Source organism: Bubalus kerabau, chromosome 1 (genome assembly GCF_029407905.1).
Source record: "Bubalus kerabau isolate K-KA32 ecotype Philippines breed swamp buffalo chromosome 1, PCC_UOA_SB_1v2, whole genome shotgun sequence".
Classification (NCBI taxonomy): Eukaryota; Metazoa; Chordata; class Mammalia; order Artiodactyla; family Bovidae; genus Bubalus; species Bubalus kerabau.
Genome location: NC_073624.1, coordinates 21,222,986 through 21,248,986, shown reverse-complemented (window position 1 = coordinate 21,248,986; position 26,001 = coordinate 21,222,986). Strand labels below are relative to the sequence as shown.

At 37.6% G+C, this 26,001-nt stretch overlaps 1 protein-coding gene across 1 annotated transcript in view; it reads left to right on the top strand.

Annotated features, from left to right (window-relative positions):
* The window catches only part of LOC129641371 (ovostatin homolog 2-like), a 52,028-nt gene that overhangs the window by 14,350 nt on the left and 11,677 nt on the right, over nucleotides 1-26,001 (top strand). Inside the window, 16 exon segments of the mRNA XM_055566101.1 lie at nucleotides 2,034-2,145; nucleotides 3,703-3,812; nucleotides 4,144-4,302; nucleotides 4,950-5,191; nucleotides 8,430-8,472; nucleotides 8,475-8,630; nucleotides 9,080-9,229; nucleotides 12,815-12,985; nucleotides 14,663-14,811; nucleotides 16,893-16,982; nucleotides 17,430-17,658; nucleotides 18,220-18,349; nucleotides 20,834-20,952; nucleotides 21,944-21,995; nucleotides 24,048-24,131; nucleotides 25,102-25,278. Coding sequence (XP_055422076.1) covers nucleotides 2,034-2,145; nucleotides 3,703-3,812; nucleotides 4,144-4,302; nucleotides 4,950-5,191; nucleotides 8,430-8,472; nucleotides 8,475-8,630; nucleotides 9,080-9,229; nucleotides 12,815-12,985; nucleotides 14,663-14,811; nucleotides 16,893-16,982; nucleotides 17,430-17,658; nucleotides 18,220-18,349; nucleotides 20,834-20,952; nucleotides 21,944-21,995; nucleotides 24,048-24,131; nucleotides 25,102-25,278 — 2,173 coding nt within the window.

Below are 26,001 nucleotides of genomic sequence, written 5' to 3'. Positions count from 1 at the left end.
CCTCTTGCCAGAACTAGAAAAAGCCTGCACACAGCAACGAAGAACCTGCGTGCCACAAGACAGATCCAGTGCAGCCAAAAAAAAAGTGCCCTCTAGTCTCAAAGCAAAATTTTTTCAAGTTTTTATTTAAATATTTGTGGTATTTTTGAAATACCAGAGCTCCTAATGTTTATGGGCTCTCAGCCCTAGAAAAATATCTTACCTGCCATTTTATTATACATGTAGCTATCTATTATAAGATTTTAAAAATGTATCTAATCAACATATAATTTTTATTAAGTTCTAAAATAATTTTCTTTTCTTCCAGGTGGATTTTCATCTGTGTTAGTATCTACCTCTTGTACGGTTTTGCCCTCCTAAATCATCTCATAAAAATGTTCATCTATTTTGTTGGTCTTTAACGTCTGCTTTCACCTTTTTCCTAACATTACTTTCTGTTTCTGTATAAATTATTTTCATTTTCATGTTACTCTTTTCCTTAAAATTTTAGTTTATTTTATTAGTTCAAAAAATGTTAGTTGCTTCTTGTTTAAAAAAAAAAAACATTCAGTGTTTTTACATTTTCAGTTAATCACAACATAACAGCAAAGATTTTGATGCAAAGTATTCGTCCCTTGACAATGGTAACATCTAGATTATTATTGATTTACTTCACATGGTCTCTTTGACTCAGGGATGACTGAAAATTTTTTTCTCTTAATTTCAAAGCAATTAAAGTTCTTCTGATTACTTTTTATTATTTCTTTTTCATTTGTATTTTAAACAGACAAACTTGACCTTTTTTGTTGTTGTTGATTTTATAGCTGATAGTTAAGAGCACCACATATTCTGGAATCAGAATGCCTGGTTAGCTCCACCACCTCCCAACTGTGTGACATTGGGCAGATTATATAGCCAATGTGGGCTTCATTCACTTATCCATATAAAGGAGATGATAATAGTGACTTGTTCATATCATGGTTCTGAGGTTCAATGAATTGATATATCCCTCTAATGTTTTACATTTGAAATTAATAAACACTATATTTTAAAATAGAATTAAATCTGTATCTCTCTAATTACTCTTGTCACTACTGAAAGATTATCTACAGATTTTTCTTTATTTCATTTCATTTTACACTGGTAGCAATTTTAAAATCTTTATTGAAATATAGTTGATTTACCATGTCATGCTAATTTCATATGTACAGCAAAGTGATTCACTTGCACACATATATATAAATACATGTATTATTTCTTTTTTATTCTTCTTTTACATTCTTTTCCCTTATAGGTTATTGTAACATACTGAGTATAGTTTCCTATACTGTGCAGAAGGTCCTTGTTGATTAACTATCTGTATATAAGTAGTGTATATATTGTAATCCCAAACCTCTTATCCCTCCCCCCTTCCCCTTTAATAATCACAAGTTTATTTTCTATGTCTGTGAGTCTGTTTCTATTTCATAAATAAGTTCATTTGTATTCTCTTTTTTAGATTCCACATGAAATCACATATTCATCTTTTTTCTAACTTCCGTCACTTAGTATGATAATCTCCTGGTCCATCCATGTTGCTGAATATGGCATTATTTCCTTCTTTTTGTGGCTGAATAATATTTCATTGTATACATACACCAGATTTTTCCTTTTTTATGAACAATTTACCTTGAAGTGTTTTGGTGTCACATATTTGAAGAGTGCTTCTACTCCATCTGTTCTTAATACTTTTCAAGTATTAAGGAGATTTTAATTTCTCAATCCTAAAATATTATTCAGTTCCATTTTTCATTCTTGAATTTGTTCCCATCAATGTCTCCAGGAGAATATCCCTGAAATCTGTAAAATGTGCATTACTTCCACTTTGTTTTCATTACTGATGAAACTCCCCCCAACCTCCTCCTCCTTGTTTTGTAATTCTTGGTCATTTCACCAAGTTTGTGAGATGGAGCCATGGAGCAATTGAGGGAGCTATATATCTGTGCTGAAACTCCGTATTTTTTTAGAGACTTTTGAATCCCTAACCTTTTTATTACACTTTCTCTTCTTTTCAGTTGAAAAATGGTTGTGTTTCTCAAATTGTAAATACAAAAGTCTTCCAACTCTACCGTTCTGGACTTTTCATGTCATTTTATATCACCACAACTGTTACGGAAATTGGGACAGGTAATGCTCGTGTTTTATGGGCAATCTGGGGCTATATGCAGCTTCCTGAGAGATGTTTACTGAGTTAACAATGTTCACGAAATACAGATCAATAATTGTTCAACATGTGGAGTACATTGCCAATAGGTCAACTTGAGTGTTGCTTTTGAATAAGATTTTCCTAATAATACTTAAAATTATTAAGTAAATGCTCTATGTTTATATCTCATCTGTGCTTGCATCAGTGAGACAGAGAGGCTTGACAGGTGAAAAAATTAGGTATCTGTTTATAATTTTGTGTGACAGTCAACTGCCAGGGCCTAGTTTTTTATTTAATGCATATTTCACAATCTACATCTAGTAAGTCAAATCCAGCTCTTTGCCTGTTTACGTAAATAAAATTATATTGGAATACGACCATATTTACTCACCTTGCATAAGAGTGACAACAAAATTGAGTATCTGTGAGAGGGGCTTGTGAATCGTGGGCTTAGAATAATAACTATCAGAACCTTTATAGAACTTTGCCAACTTCCAATTTAATACAACTGGATACATTTGCAAAGGCAAAAATTATTAGTGAAAAATCTACACATAGTGAGTGTACAATAAATATTTGTTTAAAAAATGAAACAGAAAAAGAGGAATGCGAGATTTAATTTGAGGTAGTAAAACCAGATTCAGTTACTAACTATTTCTTGTTACTTAAAAATGATTGCTGCTGCTGCTAAGTCACTTCAGTCGTGTCCGACTCTGTGGGACCCCATAGATGGCAGCCCACCAGGCTCCGCCATCCCTGGGATTCTCCAGGCAAGAACGCTGGAGTGGGTTGCCATTTCCTTCTCCAATGCATGAAAGTGAAAAGTGAAAGTGAAGTCGCTCAGTCCTGTCTGACTCTTAGTGACCCCATGGACTACAGCCTACCAGGCTCCTCTGTCCATGGGATTTTCCAGGCAAGAGTACTGCAGTGGGATGCCATTGCCTTCTCCTAAAAATGATTGAGATAATATTATTTATAAACTTCTTTGTGTGAATCTACTTGATAAATATTATAATGGTCTTCATAATAGATGCTTGACTCATTTATATTGTAACTTACATATGCTTGCCTCTGTTTATGACATGCTTTTTTGGTATCACAACACATTTCTACTTACTTTGCTATCAGATATATTTTTTTGAATCTGGAAAAAATATGAAAACAGTTACCTTGCAGGCTAATAATAATTTTGGAAGTGAAAGCCTTATTTTTGAAATTTCTATGGTATTCTCCATCATAAGAAGAGTTCCAAGCCAGAAATGACTAGAATGGTAGGAGGAAGGACATTGAGTGTTCTCTCCTGTTTCTGATTCAAATATTTTCATGCTTATTACATTATTCAGCTTGATGAATTATATAACCTAATAGTACTCTGTAGCCTGCTCCTAGCACCCACACCTCCTTTTCAATGTAGAACAAGAATATAATTTTGTGTATATGCATTTGCACATATACAAACAAAATCGAAGTTATTTGTTCTTCTGAAATTCTTGATCAAATGATGTATTTCCCATAACACTGCTTTTCATTTCTTGCAGGTGTGCAGATCAGCGAAAAGTCTTCTATTTTTATCACTCCAGTGCTTGGAAGTGTGAGCTTCGAGAACATGGACCCTTTCTATAGAAGAGGAATTTCTTATTTTGGAACTGTGGGTTTGAAAAAAAAAGTGTTTTCATTTCATTTTCTTGGGTCATAGGTTGCCTTTTGAAAATTTCTGAACACTTTTTTCCTGCTTTCAGAACTCATGTGTAGCATGACTGCATATGATATATTGGAAAAAGTCCTAGGCTGAAAGAAAGCAATAGATACAATTATAGGTATCTCTGTATCATATATTTTTTAATAGAACGTCTTTCTGCCTAATGGAATTTAAGATAATTACAAATAAACAATCACATTTGCAAATAGAAAATGCTTTCTTGGTAGAAATAGGACATTTTAATTTAAAAAATTAATGCTTCTTTTTTGTGTGTGTGCAGCTTAAATTTTCCGGCCCTAATAATGTTCCAATGGTGAACAAGTTATTGCAGTTGGAGCTCAATGACAGATTGATAGGAAACTACACCACAGATGAGAATGGTGAAGCTCAGTTTTCCATTGATACTTCTGATATATTTGATCCGGAGTTTCGTCTGAAAGTAAGACATCAGAGTGGATGAGATCCCACAGAAGAAATGAATGTTAGGAATTTTGGAGATTAGAAATCTCTTAAAAGATACCTTGCATTGAAAATACATTTTAATACACTTTAACATTTAGTGTATTTTATGTTTGTTCATTAAATAATACATAAGAATACTTATTCAAGATAACAGCCAATTACTATTATTATAAATTCTCCAATAACCAATATTTTCCTCTGAGAAAATAGAAATAGCTCATAAAGATGATCTGTCTTCTTTCCTTTTACCATTTTGTGCATAGATAAGAGAGATACTATGATTTCTCCTCTTCTGTTTAAACAGAATTTTGCATTTAAACAATTGGTTAGTGTTCAAATGTAGCTGAAAGGCACAAGGCCTAATGTTGACTTCAATGACAAAGTGAGAGAAACAACTCATTGTAGGCCTGATGAAATAGACATACAACTAAGGTCATGTTTTATATATGAAAAAAGGGGAGTGCTCTTATTATTTTACTGCCAGTAACAACTCTGAAATATTAACCACAAGCTAAGATTCTTCCCTGTCCTGAAGAGATAAGAAGCTTTCCATTCTATAATAATGACTGTCCCGGGAAGATCTTTATACCTCTACAACCCATTTGCTTTCTTTTATCTTCTCAGGCCATATATATCAGACCACAAAGCTGCTACCTTCCAAGCTGGTTAATTCCAGAGTACATGGATGGCCATTTCTCAGTCCAACGCTTCTACTCACGAACCAGCAGCTTCCTAATGATTGAGCCTGAACCCAAGGAACTTAGATGCAATCAAGAGAAGATTGTTACTATACATTACTCTCTAAACAGTGAAGCATACAGGGATGATTCAAACATCAACTTCTTCTATTTGGTAAGTCTCAGTGGGTCGATTCATGGATCTTGTCTAATTGTCTGCTTAGCCCAGTACAGCTCAGAACCTGTACGTCAGTTGGGCCATGTTAATCAGATTGAACCAAGCTTCTTCTTTTGCTGGTGAGTACCACTGGGTCCACGAAGAACAAACCCAGAAATAAACACATAAAAATATCCAAGGTCATTTCAGTTTTTCCAAGGTCGAAAAGCTTAATTATTTATTTATTTTAAACTTTTTCTTTAAAACAAAGATCATGGCATCTGGTCATATCACTTCATGGGAAATAGATGGGGAAACAGTGTCAGACTTTATTTTTTTGGGCTCCAAAATCACTGCAGATGGTGACTGCACCCATGAAATTAAAAGGTGCTTACTCCTTGGAAGGAAAGTTATGACCAACCTAGATAGCATATTCAAAAGCAGAGACATTACTTTGCCAACAAAGGTTTGTCTAGTCAAGGCTACGGTTTTTCCAGTGGTCATGTATGGATGTGAGAGTTGGTCTGTGAAGAAAGCTGAGTTCTGAAGAATTGATGCTTTTGAACTGTGGTGTTGGAGAAGACTCTTGAGAGTCCCTTGGACTGCAAGGAGATCCAACCAATCCATTCTGAAGGAGATTAGCCCTGGGATTTCTTTGGAGGGAATGATGTTGAAGCTGAAACTCCAGTATTTTGGCCACCTCATGCAAAGAGTTGACTCATTGGAAAAGACTCTGATGCTGGGAGGGATTGGGGGCAGGAGGAGAAGCGGACGACAGAGGATGAGATGGCTGGATGGCATCACTGACTGGATGGATGTGAGTCTGAGTGAACTCCGGGAGTTGGTGATGGACAGGGAGGCCTGGCATGCTGCGATTCATGGGGTGGCAAAGAGTCAGACACGACTGAGCGACTGAACTGAACTGAACTGACTGATGGCTGATTAACAATGTTGTGATAGTTTCGTGTGAACAGCGAAAGGACTCAGCCATACATATACATGTATCCATTCTCCCCAAATCCTCTTCCGATCCAGATTGCCACATAACATGGAGCAGAGTTTGCTATGCTGTACAGTAAGTGTTTGTTGGTTATCCATTTTAAATACAGCGATGTGTACATGTCCGTCCCAAACTCCCTAATTATCCCTTTCCCCCCAACATTTCCCCCTTCCAGGGCAACCATAAATTCATTCTTTAAGTCTGTGAATCTGTTCCTGGAAAATTTTATTACTCAGAGTCTGCTATTTTATGCATTCAGTTCTAACTCACATTAAGTATATACATACCCTTCAGGAAAATGAAGTATTAGATAGCTACTACAGCTACCAGAGAGTGAAGTAGGAGGCTGACTTTGATGAGCAATAAAAGAATTAGCCCTTTTGGTTCTGGCCCTATCCATTTTGTCTCTATAAGGTTATGGAAAGGTGAAAAGCTACAAACTTGGAAATTAGGACTCCTGACTGGAATCCTCTCCCCTCTCCTATGTATTAGGTGAGCTAGTTGATCTTTGGCAGATTGTTTAAACTCTCTAAACCTTAACTTCCCCAGCTATATATTTGTCACTGGAAGGAAAAACAAAAGACTTTGCTCCAAGGGTAAGTATTACATGTCAGGCAGTGTTATAAGGGTTTTTTTTTTTTTAATTAACTCATCAATTAGCCGTATGAGTATCTTCTTTTTATAAATAAGAGAACAGGGGCAAAGAGGTGAAACGACTTGGCTTATTTGAAACCAGTTAGTCTCAACGGTTTCAGGGCTTTATTCACCCCTCCATGGTGACTGGCATATCACTCACCAAGTTTCCAGCACATAATCAGCTCTCAGTCAACTGTGGTCACTTGCTCTGTTCCTTCCCAAATTGTGAAAGAGCTCGTTTTTCATATTTGTTTGTAAAAACTACTTTATCTTATAGAATAGAATTATGATTAGGTCATTCATTATATAATAATAACATGATACCTGAGCAATTGAATATTTCCTGCCATATCAGTAAACAAAAAATGTCACAGTCATGAGCAGCTGTAGCCACCATAGTTAGTGAGCTGGTGAGCCCTGAGGGGACTTAGTAAAGAAAAAATACCGGGAGTTGGTGATGGACAGGGAGGCCTGGCGTGCTGCAGTCCATGGGGTTGCAAAGAGTCGGACACGACTGAGCGACTGAACTGAACTGAGAAGCCACCAGACTGTAGCCACGCACTGCAGGAAGTGACTGAGGAAGTGAGTGAGCCCTGAGGAAACCTGAGAAATGAAAATACAGGATATTAGACCCAGATAGCTGGGTACTTATCAGAGGAATGATTTCAGTGAGCCCAGATCTTGCATCTTCCCATACATCGAAAAGTGCTAAATTCCTTAACTTGGGATATCTGGTTCTCATTAATTAACAATAACCTTTTGATGTACCTGCATTTTGTTGCAATATTTCCCTCGGCTCCTCGGAGCAGGTCTCTCAGTTTTACTTGAAATGCTTTCTCCCAGGATTGAAATCCTAAAAATTCCCAGTGAATAAGGTATAACCCTCAACTTTTAGGTTTTGAATATTTTTTTAAGTCCACATACCATATTATCTAACATGCTTTCACATGCTGTGTTTTCTTTGTTCTGCACAGGTTATGGTGAAAGGAGCAATCTTCCTCAGTGGACAGAAGGAGATCAGAAACAAAGGTGTATATAAAGCATTGAATTTTTTTTTAAACATGCGCTCTACCTTCATTTTTCTGTCTTTTAAAGAAATGTTACTGTGATTCTAGTCAAGCAGTTAGGAAGGGCACTTAGCATTACAATTTGTGGATAGAGGCCCAGGGTAACCTGCTAAATATTTCAGTGAAAGAGATTTCAACCTGTTTCAATGATTGCTAGGCCACCAGGTACAATATGGAAAAAGTGATGTCCAAAACTCAAACATTGCTATTGTCTAAATTATGCAGTCTTCCTTCATATATATACTTCTCATTCATTGATTGATTGGGGCTTCCCAGATGGCTCAATAGTGAAGAATCCACCTGTCAATGTAGGAGATGTGGGTTCGATCCCTGTGTTGGGAAGATTCCCTGGAGGAGAAAATGGCTACCCACTCCAGCATTCTTGCCTGGAAAATCCCATGGACAGAGAAACCTAGCGGGTTACAGTCTATGGCGTCGCAAAGAGTTGGACATGACTTAGCAACTGAGAATGCACACAATTTATTGATTAATTGATCTGCCTTTAAAATAAAGTCCGATTTGCTCTTTGTATCCATAAGCCATTCTTTTTTATCTAAGTGTACCCAGTGAGTCAGGAAACTTCTGGTACTGTGTCTGCTGCTCATCTCTCATATTTACACAGCCTGGAAGGGAAACATCTCCTTCCCCATCAATGTCAGTGCTGATCTGGCTCCTGTGGCTGTCATGCTTGTCTACACTCTTCACCCCAGTGGGGAAATCGTAGCTGACAGTGTCAAATTCCAGGTGGAAAAATGCTTTAAAAACAAGGTGAGGTCTCTTCTATTTCTTGCATGTTCTGAGTGAGAGGGGTGGGCAGTTTACTCCCTGGTGTCTCCTTGTTTTTTGACTGCTTATAACCTTTACACGGTCATCTCACAATCAGCATTGGCACAGCTCAGTTATTAGGTGATGAACCATCAAACAGAATGAACCACTTTTGACCGCAGTGCCAATCCTGAGATGGCACGAGGGTTGGTGAAGGCGGTGTCCCTGTGAGGATGGAGAATTAAGGGGGAGAGTGGGCAAGAGAAATAAGGTACAGAAATCTATAAAGATTTACTTGGAAAAGATCAGACATAGTCCAACCACTGGGTTGGCCAAAAAATTTGTTTGGGTTTTCTATAAGATGCTATGGAAAACCATGAATGAAATGCTTGGCGAACCCAACATTTTCATGTAAAATAATCTTACTCATTCCTTTTCTTCCTTAATTTTAGGTTAGCATAAAGTTCTCGAAGGAGCAGGGACTACCGGGCTCCAGCACTGGTCTCCATCTTCAGGCATCCCCTGACTCGGTCTGTGCCCTCCGGGCTGTGGATAAAAGCGTTCTCCTACTGAAGTCAGAACAACAGCTGTCGGCGGAAAGTGTAAGTTCTCAGATTTCCTCAAGTCTTATGCTCCAGATTATGTTTTTATTTGAAATGGATCAGGTTAAAAATGTCAAACATTATCTTTCTTTGTCTTTCCATGGATTGCACATTTAATTATTTTTCTTGGATGGCTCAGGACTCACAACAATAAAGAATTCTATGGATAATTATAATGGGTTAGGGATTATACAACTGTAGATGTAACCATATATAGGAAAACCTAGAGTTAAATCTCAGTATCAAAGAGTATGCTTGGACATTCTGTTATCTGTTAATAGATCTTATATTTTCATAAGCATTTCCAAACCAGCAATTTCAGAATATTTCATCAAAGCCATCTCAATTAAAAACTATTGGATATTTTAATTTCCCATTTTCTTTCATTTGTTTTTACTTTTTTTTTAATTGGAGTATAATTGCTCTATAATGTTATATTAGTTTTTACTATACAACAAAGTGAATCAGTTATATGTATACATATTTCCCATCCCTCTTTTTTAAAATTTATTTTTAATTGAAAGAGAATTGCTTTACAATATTATGTTAGTTTCCACTGCACAACAAGGTGAACCAGCTATATGTGTACACGTACTCCCTCCCTGGTGTCCCCATCCCATCCCTCTACAGAGCATCCCTCACAGAGCACTGAGCTGAGCTCCCTGGACTGTGCAGAATCTTCCCACTAGCTCTCTGTTTTACACATGGTAGCATATATCTGTCAGTGCAGCTCTCTTGATTCATCCCAGTTCTCTCTGTCTGTGTTTCTATTCTTGCCCTGCAAGTACATTCCCACATTTTGAAGTTGCATCTTTTCCTTCCTCTAAAGATCTGATTATGTCCCATCAACCGCAAGGTTTGGAAGCTGTCACTTCCAGGCCCATTTATTTTAAGCCCCTCTCTTATTAAATCCAAAGGCCATGATTCATGCTTTGACAATGTTGTACTTTCTTTCATCTGGAGTTGACTAGTGTGTGTATCCTCCAATTTCTCCATACTAGTCTTTTCTTTCCTTCATGTAGTTTCTTAAAATTTCCTTCTCCAACTTCTCAACAGTAGGAGCTCTGTTGGAATATGGTATTGATATTTCTTGTTGTTGTTTTTTAGTTGCTGTGTCTGACTCTTGTGACCTTGTGAACTGTAGCCCCCTCAGGTTCCTCTGTCCATGGGATTTTCCAGGCAAGTATACTGGGGTGGGTTGCCATTTCCTTCTCCAGGGGATCTTCCCCACCCAGGGACTCTTCCTCACAAAGGGAAAGAACCCATGCCTCCTACATTGCTGGTAGATTCTTTGCTCTGAGCCACCAGGTAAGCCCTTTGGTATTTCTGCTAATAAGTAATTTGAAGGTCATGGTATTATCTGTATCACACTCATGCTAGTGATTACTTGTTCTCTTTTTTTTTATGTTCTTTTTGGAAGGGTACTTGAGAAGATTTAGAATCAGGCTGCTATTATTTTCCTCCAGATCTAGGCATTCACAGATAATCACGAATTATATGTGCTCTCAGCCTTGGAATCATCCATAGATCTTCAGGCATCTCTTACTTACACTCTATCTTAAATCCTGAAGTAAAACTAAAAATTTCTGTGAACCACATAAAACAAAATTAAAGGCTTCCTCTCTTAGAATGAGCTGACTCAAAAGTGTTAGATGAAATACTACAGCTATAAAGAAAAGCACAAGGATAAATGGTTTTACGGGGGTGGGGGGAATAAACTGGGAGATTGGAACTCACATATACACACTCAGTTCAGTTCAGTCGCTCAGTCGTGTCTGACTCTTTGCCACCCCATGAATCGCAGCACGCCAGGCCTCCCTGTCCATCACCAACTCCCAGAGTTCACTCAGACTCACGTCCATCCAGCCATCTCATCCTCTGTCATCCTTTTCTCCTCCTGCCCCCAATCCTTCCCAGCATCAGAGTCTTTTCCAATGAGTCCACTCTTCACATGAGGTGGCCAAAATACTGGAGTTTCAGCTTTACCCTCATTCCTTCCAAAGAAATCCCAGGGCTGATCTCCTTCAGAATGGACTGGTTGGATCTCCTTGCAGTCCAAGGGACTCTCAAGAGTCTTCACCAACACCACAGTTCAAAAGCATCAATACTTCAGAGCTCAGCTTTCTTCACAGTCCAACTCTCACATCCATACATAACCACTGGAAAAACCATAGCCTTGACTAGACAGACCTTTGTTGGCAAAGTAATGTCTCTGCTTTTCAATATGCAATCTAGGTTGGTCATAACTTTCCTTTCAAGGAGTAAGCGTCTTTTAATTTCATGGGTGCAATCACCATCTGCAGTGATTTTGGAGCCCAAAACAATCAAGTCTGACAGTGTTTTCAATGTTTCCCCATCTATATGCCATGAAGTGATGGGACCAGATGCCATGATCTTAGTTTTCTGAATGTTGAGCTTCAAGCCAACTTTTTCACTCTCCTCTTTCACTTTCATCAAGAGGCTCTTTAGTTCCTCTTCACTCTCTGCCATAAGGGTGGTGTCATCTGCATATCCGAGGTTATTGATATTTCTCCCGGCAATCTTGATTCCAGCTTGTGCTTCTTCCAGCCCAGCGTTTCTCATGATGTACTCTGCATAGAAGTTAAATAATCAGGGTGAAAATATACAGCCTTGACGTCCTCCTTTTCCTATTTGGAACCAGTCTGTTGTTCCAAGTCCAGTTCTAACTGTTGCTTCCTGACCTGCATATAGGTTTCACAAGTGGCAGTTCAGGTGGTCTGGTATTCCCATCTCTTTCAAAATTTTCCACAGTTTATTGTGATCTACACAGTCAAAGGCTTTGGCATAGTCAATAAAGCAGAAATAGATGTTTTTCTGGAACTCTCATGCTTTTTCAATGATCCAGCAGATGTGGGCAATTTGATCTCTGGTTCCTCTGCCTTTTCTAAAACCAGCTTGAACATCTGGAAGTTCACGGTTCAATATACACACTACTATATATAAAATAGGTAATTTATAAGACCCTGGTGTATAGCACAGGAAACGCATCACAATGCTCTGTAATGGCCTATATTGGAAAAGAATCTGAAAAAAAAGTGAATATAGGTATATGTGTAACTTAATCACTTGTTATATACCTGAAACTAACACAATATTGTAAATTAACTATACTCCAATTAAAAAAAATTTTTAATCATATATGAGCAATTATATATTATGTGTAACTAGAATATATGCTTTTCTATTTTTGATAATGAGATTTACATATTGAATAATGTTTCTTTTTTGCCTTGGCTGCCTGGAAACAGATTCAGATTTGATACTATGCTTATTCATGGAAACATAGCAACCTGTCTGTTTTACATGTTTATTTACTTCATTTTACTTGATTTTAAATTTTTTATTTGTTGTTAGTAAATAAATTTTTAAATGGACTCTTTTTCCCTTAAACCATATCAAAATATAAAACTGAAAATAAATTAAAATGTATAAGGATTATAAAATAATTATGTGTTGATGTATTTTTAAATGAAGAATAAATGGTTATAGCACAAAAAGTTGCCAATTTTGCCACTACAAAAAGAATATTTCAAATAATTAGAAACCATGATATTTTTCTTCCAGGTGTACAATATGCTCCCAAATACAGAACTGTATGGTTATTTCTATCGTGGTCTCAACCTTGATGATGGCAAGCTAGACCCTTGCATTCCTCAGAAAGATATGTTTTACAATGGCTTGTATTATATACCTGTAAGCAACCATGGGGATGGAGACACCTATGATATTGTCAAGGTAAGATCATTTTAGGCTTTAAAATTGCTGCATGCTGGGACTTCCCTGGTGGTCCAGTGGTTAAGACTTCACCTTTCAAAGCCAGAGGTGTGGGTTCAATCCCTGGTTGAAAAGCTAAGATCCCAAATGCCTTGAGGCCAAAAAAACTCCAAAACATAAAGCAGAAGCAATATTGTAACAAAGTACATAAAGACTTTTAAAATAGTCCACATGAAAAAAATAGTTTAAAAAAATTATTGCACGTCAATTTTAATCTTAGTTTTCCTAATGCATATCTTGGAGAAGGAAATGACAACCCACTCCAATATTCTTGCCTGGAAAATTCTGTGGACAGAAGAGCCTGGTGGGTTACAGGCCATGGGGTCACAAAAGAGTCAGACATGGCTATGTATGTATGCACCAAATGCAAATCTATGTTTTATTATTTGTGCAGTAAAGAATCTGCCTGCAATGCAGGAGACCTGGGTTTGATCCTTGGGTTGGGAAGATCCCCTGGAGAAGGGAATGGCAACACACTCCAGTATTCTTGCCTGGAGAATGGACAGAAAAGCTTGGTGGGCTACAGTCCAGGGCGGGGTCCCAAAAAGTCAGACATGACCAAGTGACTAACACCTCCTTTTCTTTGAGATTGAGGTCAGTAATGTGCTTTAAATCACTCAGAAATTGTCTCATAAAGAAGATATTCATTTTTGTTGATTTTTTTTCTCTGTGGAAAAAAAATTATGGGGTGGCTGAAATGATGATGTTGATGTTAAAGTTAAAACTTGATGTTAGAAGCAATGAGACAACCTTCAAGGTATTGTAATAAATTTTATGCAGAAATCATCAAATCAGGAGGCTAACATAGAGCCTCAGCTCCATTTATACAAAGGCTATTACTGGAATATTCTGAGGCTTCCTAAAAGGGTATTTTTTAAAAGATTTTTTTTTAATGTGGACCTTTTTTTTAGTCTTTATGGAATTTGTTACAATACTGCTTCTGTTTTATGTTTTGGTTTTTCGGCTACAAGGCATATGGGATCTTAGCTCTTCGACCAGGGATCAAACTGACACCCCCTGCATTGGAAGGCGAAGTCTTAACCACTGGATCACTGGGGAATTCCCTAAAGAAATCTTTATGATTGAAGTCTGCTGGGGCTGCTGCTAAGTCTCTTCAGTCGTGTCCAATTCTTTGCGATCCCATAGACGGCAGCCCACCAGACTCCTCTATCCCTGGGATTCTCCAGGCAAGAATACTGGCGTGGATTGCCATCACAGCTATAGAAAGAAAGGGGAATAGAATCAGACGTTTTCTTTCAAGTCCCAGAGCTCCAATTTACTGGCTGTGTCTCATACACATATGTTCATGTGTGTGTATGATGTTAATTAAGGCAATGATAACATCTCATAAATATTTTTCCCTTAAAATCAAATGGAGAATAATGTAAAACCCTTAGCAAAATTACAGAACACAAGTGTTGAATAATCATAATTATTATCATTTTTCCTCCAATTTTAGAGACTTCACACATCATAGACAGGTGACTTGACTTGTAATATACCAGACCCTTGCTTGCTAGCAAAGAAAACATGTATATTTATCATATTTTTTTTAATTATAATATAGTTGATGACTTTTTTTAAGGTCTTGTATAAAGAGACTGCTCAACTTTTCCTTTGCTATTTATTTCTTTGAAGGATATGGGTCTGAAAGTCTTCACCAATCTCCATTACCGGAAACCAGAAGTATGTTCAACGGAGAAAAGCATGCCATACCGTGGGCCACTCTATCTAGAATCGGGAGGATATGGACCCATGTACAGTGCCCCATTGAAAATTGCATGTGGGTAACCTGGAATTGTGTGGGGGATGATGGTTAAAAGGATTCATGGAATTGGTTGTATTTTGTATGACTATCCAAAACTGAGATTTTTACATGTGCAGTATGTCATGTGTTTGTCTATGACTATACATCCGACTTCCCTGGTGGCTCAGACGGTAAAGCGTCTGTCTACAATGCGGGAGACCTGGGTTTGATCCCTGGGTCAGGAAGATTCCCTGGAGAAGGAAATGGCAACCCACTCCAGTACTCTTGCCTGGAAAACCCCGTGGGCAGAGGAGCTTGGTGCAGGCTACTGTCCATGGGGTCGCAAAGAGTCGGGCACGACTGAGCGACTTTGCTTCACATACATCCTGCAGCTGAATAAAGCAGAATAAGGTAAGTGGGAATGGTATTAGCTAAAAGGAAGAATTCACTTCAGATATAAGAGGAAGTTTATTTTTATGGTAGAACACAACAGCAGAAATGTACAGGAGGGCAATCATAATGATAGGAGGAGATGCCCTTATTATGTGTAGATCAGAATACATAGTTCAAGGCAGAGAGCATTTTGATTCTCAGATGACCAAACAGCAGGCATCAGAGAAATGTGTTCAAATACCCATCCATTTTTGGCTTCCCTGGTGATGCAGGGGGTATGTATTCAATCCCTGATGGGGGAACTAAGATCCCATAAGCCATGTGGCATGGCCAAAAAATAGGAAAAAAGAATGCCAAATATAAAAAAGAATGTATGTGTGTGTGTGTGTGTGTGTATAAAAGAGTCAGTTTATTGTATAGAAGAAAGTAACCCAGCATTGTTAATCAACTATACTTCAATTTAAAAAGAGAAGTTTTTTTAATGCCAAATATAGCCCAGAGGCCAAGGAAACAAAAGAAAATGTTCTTCAGAAATTAGCAATGTTATTGTTGGTGGGAATGTAAATTGATACAGCCACTATGGAAGACGGTATGGAGATTCCTTTAAAAACTAGGAATAAAACCACCATATGAAACAGCAATCCCAATCCTAAGCATATACTCTGAGGAAACCAAAATCGAAAAAGACACATGTATCCCATTGTTCATTGTAGCACTATTTACGATAGCTAGAACATGGAAGCAACCTAGATGTCCATCGATAGATAAATGGATAAAGAAGTTGTGGTACATATACAGAATGGAATATTACTAAGCCATAGAAAGAAACACATTTGAGTCAGTTCTGATGAGGTGGATGAATCTAGAATCTATTATACGGAATAAAGTGAGTCAGAAAGAGAAAGATAAATATCATATTCTAACACATATTTACAGAATCTAGAAAAAAGGTACTGAATAATTTGTTTACAGGGCAGCAGTGGAGAAGCAGACATGGAAAATAGACTTATGGATACGGGGAGAGGGAAGGAGAGGGTGAGATGGATGGAAAGAGTAACATGGAAACTTATATTACCATATGTGAAATAGATAGACAATGGGAATTTGCTGTATGGCTCAGGAAACTCAAACAGGGGCTCTGTATCAACCTAGAGTGGTGGGATGGGGAGGGAAATGAGAGGGAGGTTCAAAAGGGAGGGGATATATGTATACCTATGGCTGATTCATGTTGAGATTTGACAGAAAACAGCAAAATTCTATAAAGCACATATCCTTCAATAAAAAAAATAAATTAAAAAAAGAAATTAGCAATGTTAATGTCATTAGAAACTTTAGTCATTAGGATGATGGAATTGGCCAATACCAAATTGTTTCCTGGCAGACACCAGAATGTCAGACAAGAAACACCATTCAATAAATAGACATGACTTTCTCTAAATTTGACTCTGGAGGAACAATGTAGGATGATTTGTGCGTGTGTGTGTGTGTGTGTGTGTATGTGTGTATGTGTTGCTCTTATTTTAGTAATGGGACTGATTTGAGCATCAAAACACTGACACCTAGACTGAGATGAAAGTTTATTGACACTGAGCCCCAGCAGCAACCCCTATATCATGTCCCACTAAGCATGTGTGATCAGAGACATAGCTTATGGATGTGTCATTGGAACGTTTTTTATTCTCTCTCTTTAAAACATTTCTCTTTTCTTTTAGCTGGTGAAGTCACAAGGGAGAATTTTGACTCCATAGAACGGGTTATAATTGAAACAGTAAGAACAAACTTTCCGGAAACATGGATTTGGGACCTGGTCAGCATTGAGTAAGCTTTTAAGTTTTCTTTCCTATATATCTTTATTTCTATTTTCTTTTTGTCTTTATTTCCTAAACTTTATTTCTGAGTATATGAAGAAGAACCATGTCGGTAAAATACAAAACACCATTCACTTGCATGTACTGACCACATATTTTATTTTACTTTTCCTCTAGTACTGTTTCTTGTCTGTTCATTTCATGCAGATAGATGCAAGCTGCATGAATTAGAAAAAATAATGTGTTTAGAGAAATGTGACCTTTTTAAGATTAAATTTTAGCTGGATTTAGAAAACCAGCTCTCAAAATAGTGATCTAACGCCCTGACAAAGATCTAATGATACTGATCTATGGCTCATTTTTAACCTTCAGTTAATACTTTTTTGTTTGCTCTGGATTAAATTTAGGTTCCTGGTTTAGACAAAGGATGCATTTTACCTATAATCTCCCTTTGTAGCTCCTCCGGTTCAGCAAATCTTTCATTCACCATCCCTGATACTATAACCCAATGGGAAGCAAGTGGCTTCTGTGTGAACGGTGAGGCTGGATTTGGCATTTCATCAATAGCTTCTCTGGAAGCCTCCCAACCTTTCTTTGTTGAAATAACCTCCCCCTCTTCAGTTGTTCGGAACGAACGGTCTGATCTGATTGTCAGTGTCTTCAGCTACCTGAATACCTGTGTAGAGGTAAATTATTCCCTTTGATCTGGAGTCAAAATCTAACAAGGCCAAGAGATTTCTTGAATGTTGCCATATTCTTTTTATTCTCAAATACAAAATGGTACTATAGAGTCATAAGATTTTTCCTCAAACAAAAACAGTTGCTAGGGTTTCCCTGGCAGTCTAGTAGTTAAGGTTTTGCCTTCCAATGCAGGAGGTAAGAGTTCAGTTCCTGGTCGGTGAGAGAAGATCCCACATGATTCATGGCCAAAAAAACAAAACATAAAACAGAAGCAATATTGTAACAAATTCGATAAAGACTTTCAAAAAATGGTCCACATCAAAAAAAAAAAATCTTTGAAAAGCAAACAAAAATTTGCTTTAATTCACAGCAGTGATTTAAATACCGCTCTAAGAAAGTCATTTTATAGTGTTATGCCAGATTTATCTTCTTATGAGAGGAGTCATTTGTATCATTTATTTTTGATGATATAAAACAAGTAAAGTAGAATTTTCTCAAGATTGGAGGAGGAATAGTGATAGCAAAATATTTAAAGTGCTGCTCTCACTTCATGACTGTTATTTTAGATTTTCACTCAACTAGAAGCATCTCAGGATTTTGAGGCAGATATCAGTACCCCTAAAGACAACAGCAGTGAGATTATCCAAGCTTCAGAGAAAAAGACCTATGTCTGGACTGTTACTCCTAAGAAGCTGGGTAAGTAACTATGTGTCCATGCCAACCTCTCCTGAAAAACCAGTCTATTTTTATTGCCCAAGAGAAGGCAATGGAAACCCACTCCAGTACTCTTGCCTGGAAAATCCCATGCACAGAGGAGCCTGGTAGGCTGTAGTCCATGGGGTCACTAAGAGTCGGACAGGACTGAGCGACTTCACTTTCACTTTTCACTTTCATGCATTGGAGAAGGAAATGGCAACCCACTCTAGTGTTCTTGCCTGGAGAATCCCAGGGAAGGCGGAGCCTGGTGGGCTGCCGTCTATGGGGCCGCACAGAGTCGGACATAGCTGAAGCGACTTAGCAGCAGCAGCAGCAGCTGTTTCCCTTAAATCCTCTATGCAGAGATAACTTTATCCCTCACATTTGAAATTTCTGTTTCTAAAAATTCTCATTTTTTTAGGGTCTCAATTAAAATCCTGTTTTTATAATCTAATTTCTGGTTTTTCTAATGCTTATGTGGAGCAAACCCATCCTCCATTTGTTTAAAAGCAGAATGTGATTGAAATACAATGCAAAGGCTAATTTGCATTACCCATCAAGTCCATGTATCATAACCCAAGTGAAAACCATATTTTCATTAATGCTGCTCAGTTTCTTCACTTCTCATTTGCTTCTTCACTTGCCATCAGGAATTCATGTTACCTAAACAAAAATTGCTCCTCAGTCTCAATGATTGCCAGGATTTGTAAATCTACTAGATGTGTTATGAGACAACCAAAACACTGAACACTCAGATGGGAATTAAACACAGAAGAGTACAGTCTCAATGCATAGATTATCTGCAATATAGAAAACTAAATTTGACAATATCTTGTTAAAAATACAAGGGAAGGGAAAAGTTAAAAAGAATCTAGTAAACAAGAATTATAGATGTAGTAGACACATTCTCATTATCACTAATATCAAAAAGTAAAATTTCCTTTATTTCATATCCTATATTTATTATATTCCTTTAGCAATACAGAGTAATTTATGAGATCACTTTAAATCACCTGACATTGGTCTGCATAAGACTAGTTTTCCTATTAGATTTTAAGTTTCTCAATTTCTCTAGCTATACAAGGTTTTAAAAAATCTTCTGCTGGCAATTGAGATAGAATACTGTACTGACTTGTATGGTTTTATGGCTTTAAGAGGAGGACACAGTTCTAAGAGTGGAGTGTCAAAAATCTATCTTAAAAAAGAAACAAAACACACTAACAAAAAATAAGAACAGTGTATTGGTTATGCATAGGTATATAATGGCAACCCACTCCAGGACTCTTGCCTGGAAAATCCCATAGACAGAGGAGCGTGGTAGGCTACAGTCTATGGGATCGCAAAGAGTTGGACACGACTGAGCGACTTCACAATAGGCATACAGATAATATGAAACTAAAAGTATTATATTTTTTATTTCTCTAATTTTCACAAGAAAATTGGAGATCCATTTCAATTATGACCTATGATATACTTCCCAGTGACTCCCCAGATGGCTTCCCAGATAGGGCTTCCTTGGTGGTGCTAGTGATAACGAATCCACTTGCCAATGCAGGAGACATAAGAGAGGTAAGTTCTATCCTTGGGTCAGGAATATCTCTGAAGAAGGAAATGGCAATCCACTCCAGTATTCTTGCCTGGAAAATTCCATGGACAGAGGAGCCTGGTGGGCTACACAGTCCATGGCGGGCACAAAGAGGTGGACACGACTGAACTGACTTAGCATGCACACACGTATGATGTAAGGAAAGGAAAGTGAAGTCGCTCAGTCGTGTCCAAATCTTTGCGACCCCATGGACTGTAGCCTACCAGGCTCCTCTGTCCATGGGATTTTCCAGGCAATAGTACTGGAGTGGATTGCCATTTCCTTCTCCAGGGGATATTCCTGACCCAGGGATCGAACCCAGGTCTCCCGCATTGTAGACAGACACTTTACCGTCTAAGCCACAGGGAGTTAAAAACAATAGATGCCCTGTTAACATTTGATTTTAATTCAGTGCCCTTTCCACTATGTTATAGTTTACTGTTTTTGTTTGTTCAATCTCGAAAAATAAGTTAAAAGGCCTAGTTTTCTGATTTTATGCCCCTATATTGTCATATGTAAACTTTAAAAGCAATCCATATCAAGGAATTTGCTCAGTTGGCTTTGCAGAATATTCTCTTTTTTTCCACAAAAAAATATTCTCTTTTTTTTTTGTGTGGAAAAAAAGAGAATATTCTGCAAAGCCAACATTTTCCACATTTTCTTAAGTTCTAGTTAGGTAAGTGAATCAATTACTTCATGTAAGGAATCTTGAAAGAGATAGAAAAGGACATCATATTATCTCCAAGCAGGAGAAAGAATGAGTTATTTTGGTCCAAGCATAAATATGATGATAAGAATCAGTTTGTGTGATTCAAGAAGTGATTTATAGACTTTTAATCATTTCCTTTCACAGAAGGGGCCAGTGGTCAATGTAATTTATATTTGGGAATGTTTTTCAGGTAAAGTGAATATCACCATAGTTGCTGAGTCCAAGCAAAATAGTGCTTGCCCAAATGAAGCACCTGAGAGGCAGAACCTGAACTGGAAAGACACTGTGATCAAAAGTCTGTTGGTACAGGTAAGTACATGCAAAGCTATCAATCCCTTCCACATACAAAATAGAGAGTATCATGGGCTTCCCGGGTGGTGCTAATGGGAAAGAACCCACCTGCCAATGCAGGAGATGTAAGAGACTCATGTTCCATCCCTGGGTTGAGAAGATCTCCTGGAGGAGGAAATGGCAACCCACTCCAGTGTTCTTGCCTGAAGAATCCCAATGACAGAGGAGCCTGGCAGGCTACCCTACAGTCCATAGGGTCACAAGAGATGGACACGAGAAGTGACTTAGCATGCACGCAATAGGTTAAATAATAAAGGACATACTCTGTGAAGAGACTTAATTGACCATAATTGCTGTTGACAAACAGTTGGACATGACTGAGCAACTAACACTTTCACTCTCACTATTGACACAAGATATGCCATTTTAAATAAATTAAAATGGCAATAAAATTCATCCATTCTTTAGTCAACGCTTAACCCAGGATAGAAAAGTGTAACTCGTGAAACAGGCTTAGATTTTTTGTTTGCTCCTGACTCATGATGCTTCCTATACACCTGATCCTCTTCCCTCCCTTCCTTTAACTGACTCTCAAATCCAAGAGACAAATCTACATGCCTGTGCAGGCCTCATCATCCTCTAAAAGAATCACTGCTTGTCAACGGCATCCTCTCACCTCACCTTTTGGCATGTTCTTACTTTGCAAAACACTTTTGTTTGTCTACTAGAGAAGCTGGACAGTGCCAGGGAAACTGAGTTTGTTTCACTAAGACACTGAAGTTACCTCCGTCCCTCAAAGAACTATGGGAACACAGAGCCAAAGTGGGTGTTGGTAACATACAGTGACTTGCAGATATAAACAGAAGGGGACAATGAATGGATCTTCTCCAGCAACAACCATGAGCCAGCCATGCCTATGTGAGCTGACACGTGGTTGCTTTTTCTGTGTGGAAAGATGACCCAGACCCCTGACTTTATGCTTCTTTCTGTTTACTTTACTCTTTGATAGCCTGAAGGTATGGAAAAAGAGATGACTCAAAGTTTCCTTATCTGTACACAAGGTAAGAGGATCTTTTCTTTTTAAACTTTTTTATCTTGTACTGGGGTATAGCCAATTAACTTATATGCAGAGTACATCATGGAAACGCTGAGCTGGAAGAAGCATAAGCTGGAATCAAGATTGCTGGGAGAAATATCAATAACCTCAGATATGCAGATGACACCACCCTTATGGCAAAAATGAAGAGGAAGTAAAAAGCCTCTTGATGAAAGTGAAAGAAGAGAGTGAAAAAATTGGCTTAAAGCTCAACATTCAGAAAACAAAGATCTTGTCATCTGATCCCATCACTTCATGGGAAATAGATGGGGAAACAGTGTCAGACTTTATTTTTGGGGGCTCTAAAATCACTGCAGATTGTGATTGCAGCCATGAGATTAAAAGACGCTTACTCCTTGGAAGGAAAGGTATGACCAACCTAGATAGCATATTCAAAAGTAGAGATATTACTTTGCCAACAAAGGTCCATCTAGTCAAGGCTATGGTTTTTCCAGTAGTCCTGTATGGATGTGAGAGATGGACTGTGAAGAAAGCTGAGTGCCAAAGAATTGATGCTTTTGAACTGTAGTGTTGGAGAAGATTCTTGAGAGTCCCTTGGACTGCAAGGAGATCCAACCAGTCCATCCTAAAGGAGATCAGTCCTGGGTGTTCATTGGAAGGACTGATGCTGAGGCTGAAACTCCAATACTTTGGCCACCTCATGCGAAGAGTTGACTCATTGGAAAAGACTCTGATGCTGGGAGAGATTGGGGGCAGGAGAAGAGGATGACAGAGGATGAGATGGCTGAATCGCATCACCGACTTGATTCACATGAGTTTGGGTGAACTCTGGGAGTTGGTGATGGACAGGGAGGCCTGGCGTGCTGCAATTCATGGGGTTGCAAAGAGTCGGACACGACTGAGCAACTGAACTGAACTAATAGCAAATTAACAACATTGTGATAGTTTTGGGAGAACAGCGAAGAGACGGATTCAGCCATACATATACATGTATCCATTCTCCTCCAAATTCCCATCATCCAGGCTGCCATGTAACATTGAGCAGATTCCCATGTGCTGTAGGATCTTCTATACGGTCAAAATAGTCCTAAAGGAAATGTATCCACAGGTCTATTTATTTCCTCTTCTTCTACTTTATTGCTATACTGAGGACTTCGGTGACTTTATTCTGAATATCCAATGGAGGATTATTTCATTTCAGGCCCAGTCTTCATTGTATAGTTTTAGTAAATATAAAGGACATTTATGAGGTTATTTTTTGTTGTCCATCTATGACATCGATCTGTCTCAGCCTACTTCTTCCATCTTGTGAATTTTTTGGGGGGTGGGGTGGGTGGAGCTCATCTTGCATGTGAATGTGGCACAATTTTGGGCAGAGGGAAGTCAAGATTATGCCCAAACAGCACATAATGTAAGCAGTCCATAATGTAACATTTGCTTCTGTACTCCTGGGATGAAACAACCATAGAAAATCACTGACCTTCAATAGCCAGTTTTATGGGCCTCATGAGTATTGCTTTATGTGGTCGATGATGATTTGATTTTTTTTTAATTTCTTATTAACATAATTTTTTTCTTTTTTTTTTTTTTTTTTGGCCACACGGCACATCTTGCAGGATCTTAGTCCCTAGCCAGGGATTGAATCAGGTCTTAGCAGTAAAAGCACTGAGTCCTAACCACTGGACTGCCAGAGGATTTCCTGATGATTTTATTTTAATGCCTAGTAAGAGTCTCCAAGTTTTACCTTTTGTGTGTAATGTTCCATATGTCATAATCAGTAGTTTTTACTTTTTTTTTCATACATAAGTAGTTCAGGCACTAAACTGATAGATAATAGAGGCCACCTCTAACTTGCAGATTTATATACCATTTTCTAAATGTATTGTTATTCTAAACTAGATCAAAACCTCAAGTTCATCTCTTCAAACAAGCAACTTATAAAATAAATACAAATAATGGAATATATTTCCTAATATGTTTGTCCCACAAACCTGCTGCTATTGTTTATGAAAGAAAGCCAAACATTATTTGTTTTATTGATATTTTTTCTTTCCAGGCACCAAAGTCTCCAGGCAGGTAGATTTGAATTTGACAAATGATGCCGTAGAAGGATCAACCAGGGCCTTTTTCACTGTTGTGGGTAAGTTGGTTACATTTTTTGTTTCACAGTGATTTGAAAATCTTAGTTGAGGTGGTAAAAAAAAAAAAACAACTTCAAAGGATGGAGATATTTTTATTACAGTATCAATTGGAGGGAATTATTGTTGAGGATGATCTCCTATGTTTGTTTCTGCATGGGATCTGAAGGACTTACAGCACCATTTTTAAATCCATGTCCCTGTGCGATGAACTGAGAGAGTATAGACAACCATGGGTAAAATAGATAGCTAGTGGGAACCTGCTGTACAGCACAGAGTGTTCGGCTCAGTACTCTGTGATGACCTAGAAAGGTCAGATGGGGGAGTGGGTAGGAGGGAAGCTCAAGAGGGAGGGGATATATGTATACATGTATTAAGAGCTGATTCGTGTAACACAACATTGTAAAGCAGTTATACTTCAATTAAAAAAAATTTTTTTAAATCTATGTCCCTAGAAGATATTTTTTCTGCTGAATGATAATTGGTGTTTAGAAAATAAAGAGTCCTATTACAGCCTGTCCATCTGAAATATTAAATATACCTTTGGAGATCAAAATACACTTTGTTAGAAATGCTGGAAATTTCCTCAGTAAAGGAGAAAACTGTTCCAGAGAAGTCAGCTTTCTTTGTCTATTATTAACATCTACATTTGGGGGAAAGAAATAGATTACATTATATAATTCACAGGGTCAGCTTCTCAAAAAACCAAACCAGCAAGCAATCAAGTGAACAAACACACTTTCTTAAATTCTTTCTCTCTGTGGTAATAGGAGATTTTCCAAAACATTTTTCATACCAGAAACCTCTTTCGCTTCACCCTCTTTAGAATTACTTCATGAAAACATTCCTTGTTTCCACCTTTTAGACCTATTTTAAAATGTTCTTTCCTTCCACTATGCCTCTTTCACCTATTGTCATTAATGCTGAGATGCCAAGTTTAACAAGCAGTAACATTGTTTGTCATGTTTTTAGGGGATATTCTAGGACTTGCAATACAGAATCTGGAGAATCTTTTTCAAATGCCCTATGGAGGTGGAGAACAGAATATTGCCCTGCTAGCATCTGATACCTACATCCTAGACTATCTGAAATCTACTAAACAACTGACAGAGCAAGTTAAATCTAAAGCTTTATTCTTCTTATCTAATGGTGAGAAGATTGAAGTAATTTCTGCCTATAATAGATTAAATAAATTATTACTAATATCAAGATGTCATAAAGCTGCTATTATGAGGTAGTCTCATGGGGAAAAAGTATATCTGAAGAACTGAGTCACTCTGAGTCCTAGCTCTATTTTGGGTGTTTTTGTTTGTTTGGGGGCTTTTTTGGAATTCAATATCTGTATGGTCATTTGGCTTCACAATTCAGACCTGTACTGTTTCGCATTATGAGCTCAGGGTTTTTTTTAATGCCTAATATTTTGCTAAGCTACTTTGTTAGTGGGTTTTGTTATTGTTATTAATGGTAGCTATAAACAGTTCATTTATCAACTTCTGTATTTGTTTGCTCAATTGCATTCCATTGAGATGAAGTGATTCATTTTGTATTTAGAAAGATCTTGTAAATGTGATATCAAAGAAAAGTTCAGGAGTATAATTTATTTTATTCTTTTTTTCAGAAAAATAACACTGAAATAAAATAACCCCAAGAAAAAAACTAAACAATTAGCAATATCAGACAACTATTGAGTTAGATGTAGTGACATGGAATATCTTACTTGTCATTAAAACCCTATAAGGTAGAAGCTATCTTTTCTCCCTATGGATGGAGAACCTGAGTTTCAGAAATTAAAATTGAAATGATCATCTAGTCATTTATGTCCATCTAATACCAAAACACGGGGCTGTTACTACACCATTATTTTTCTTCTAA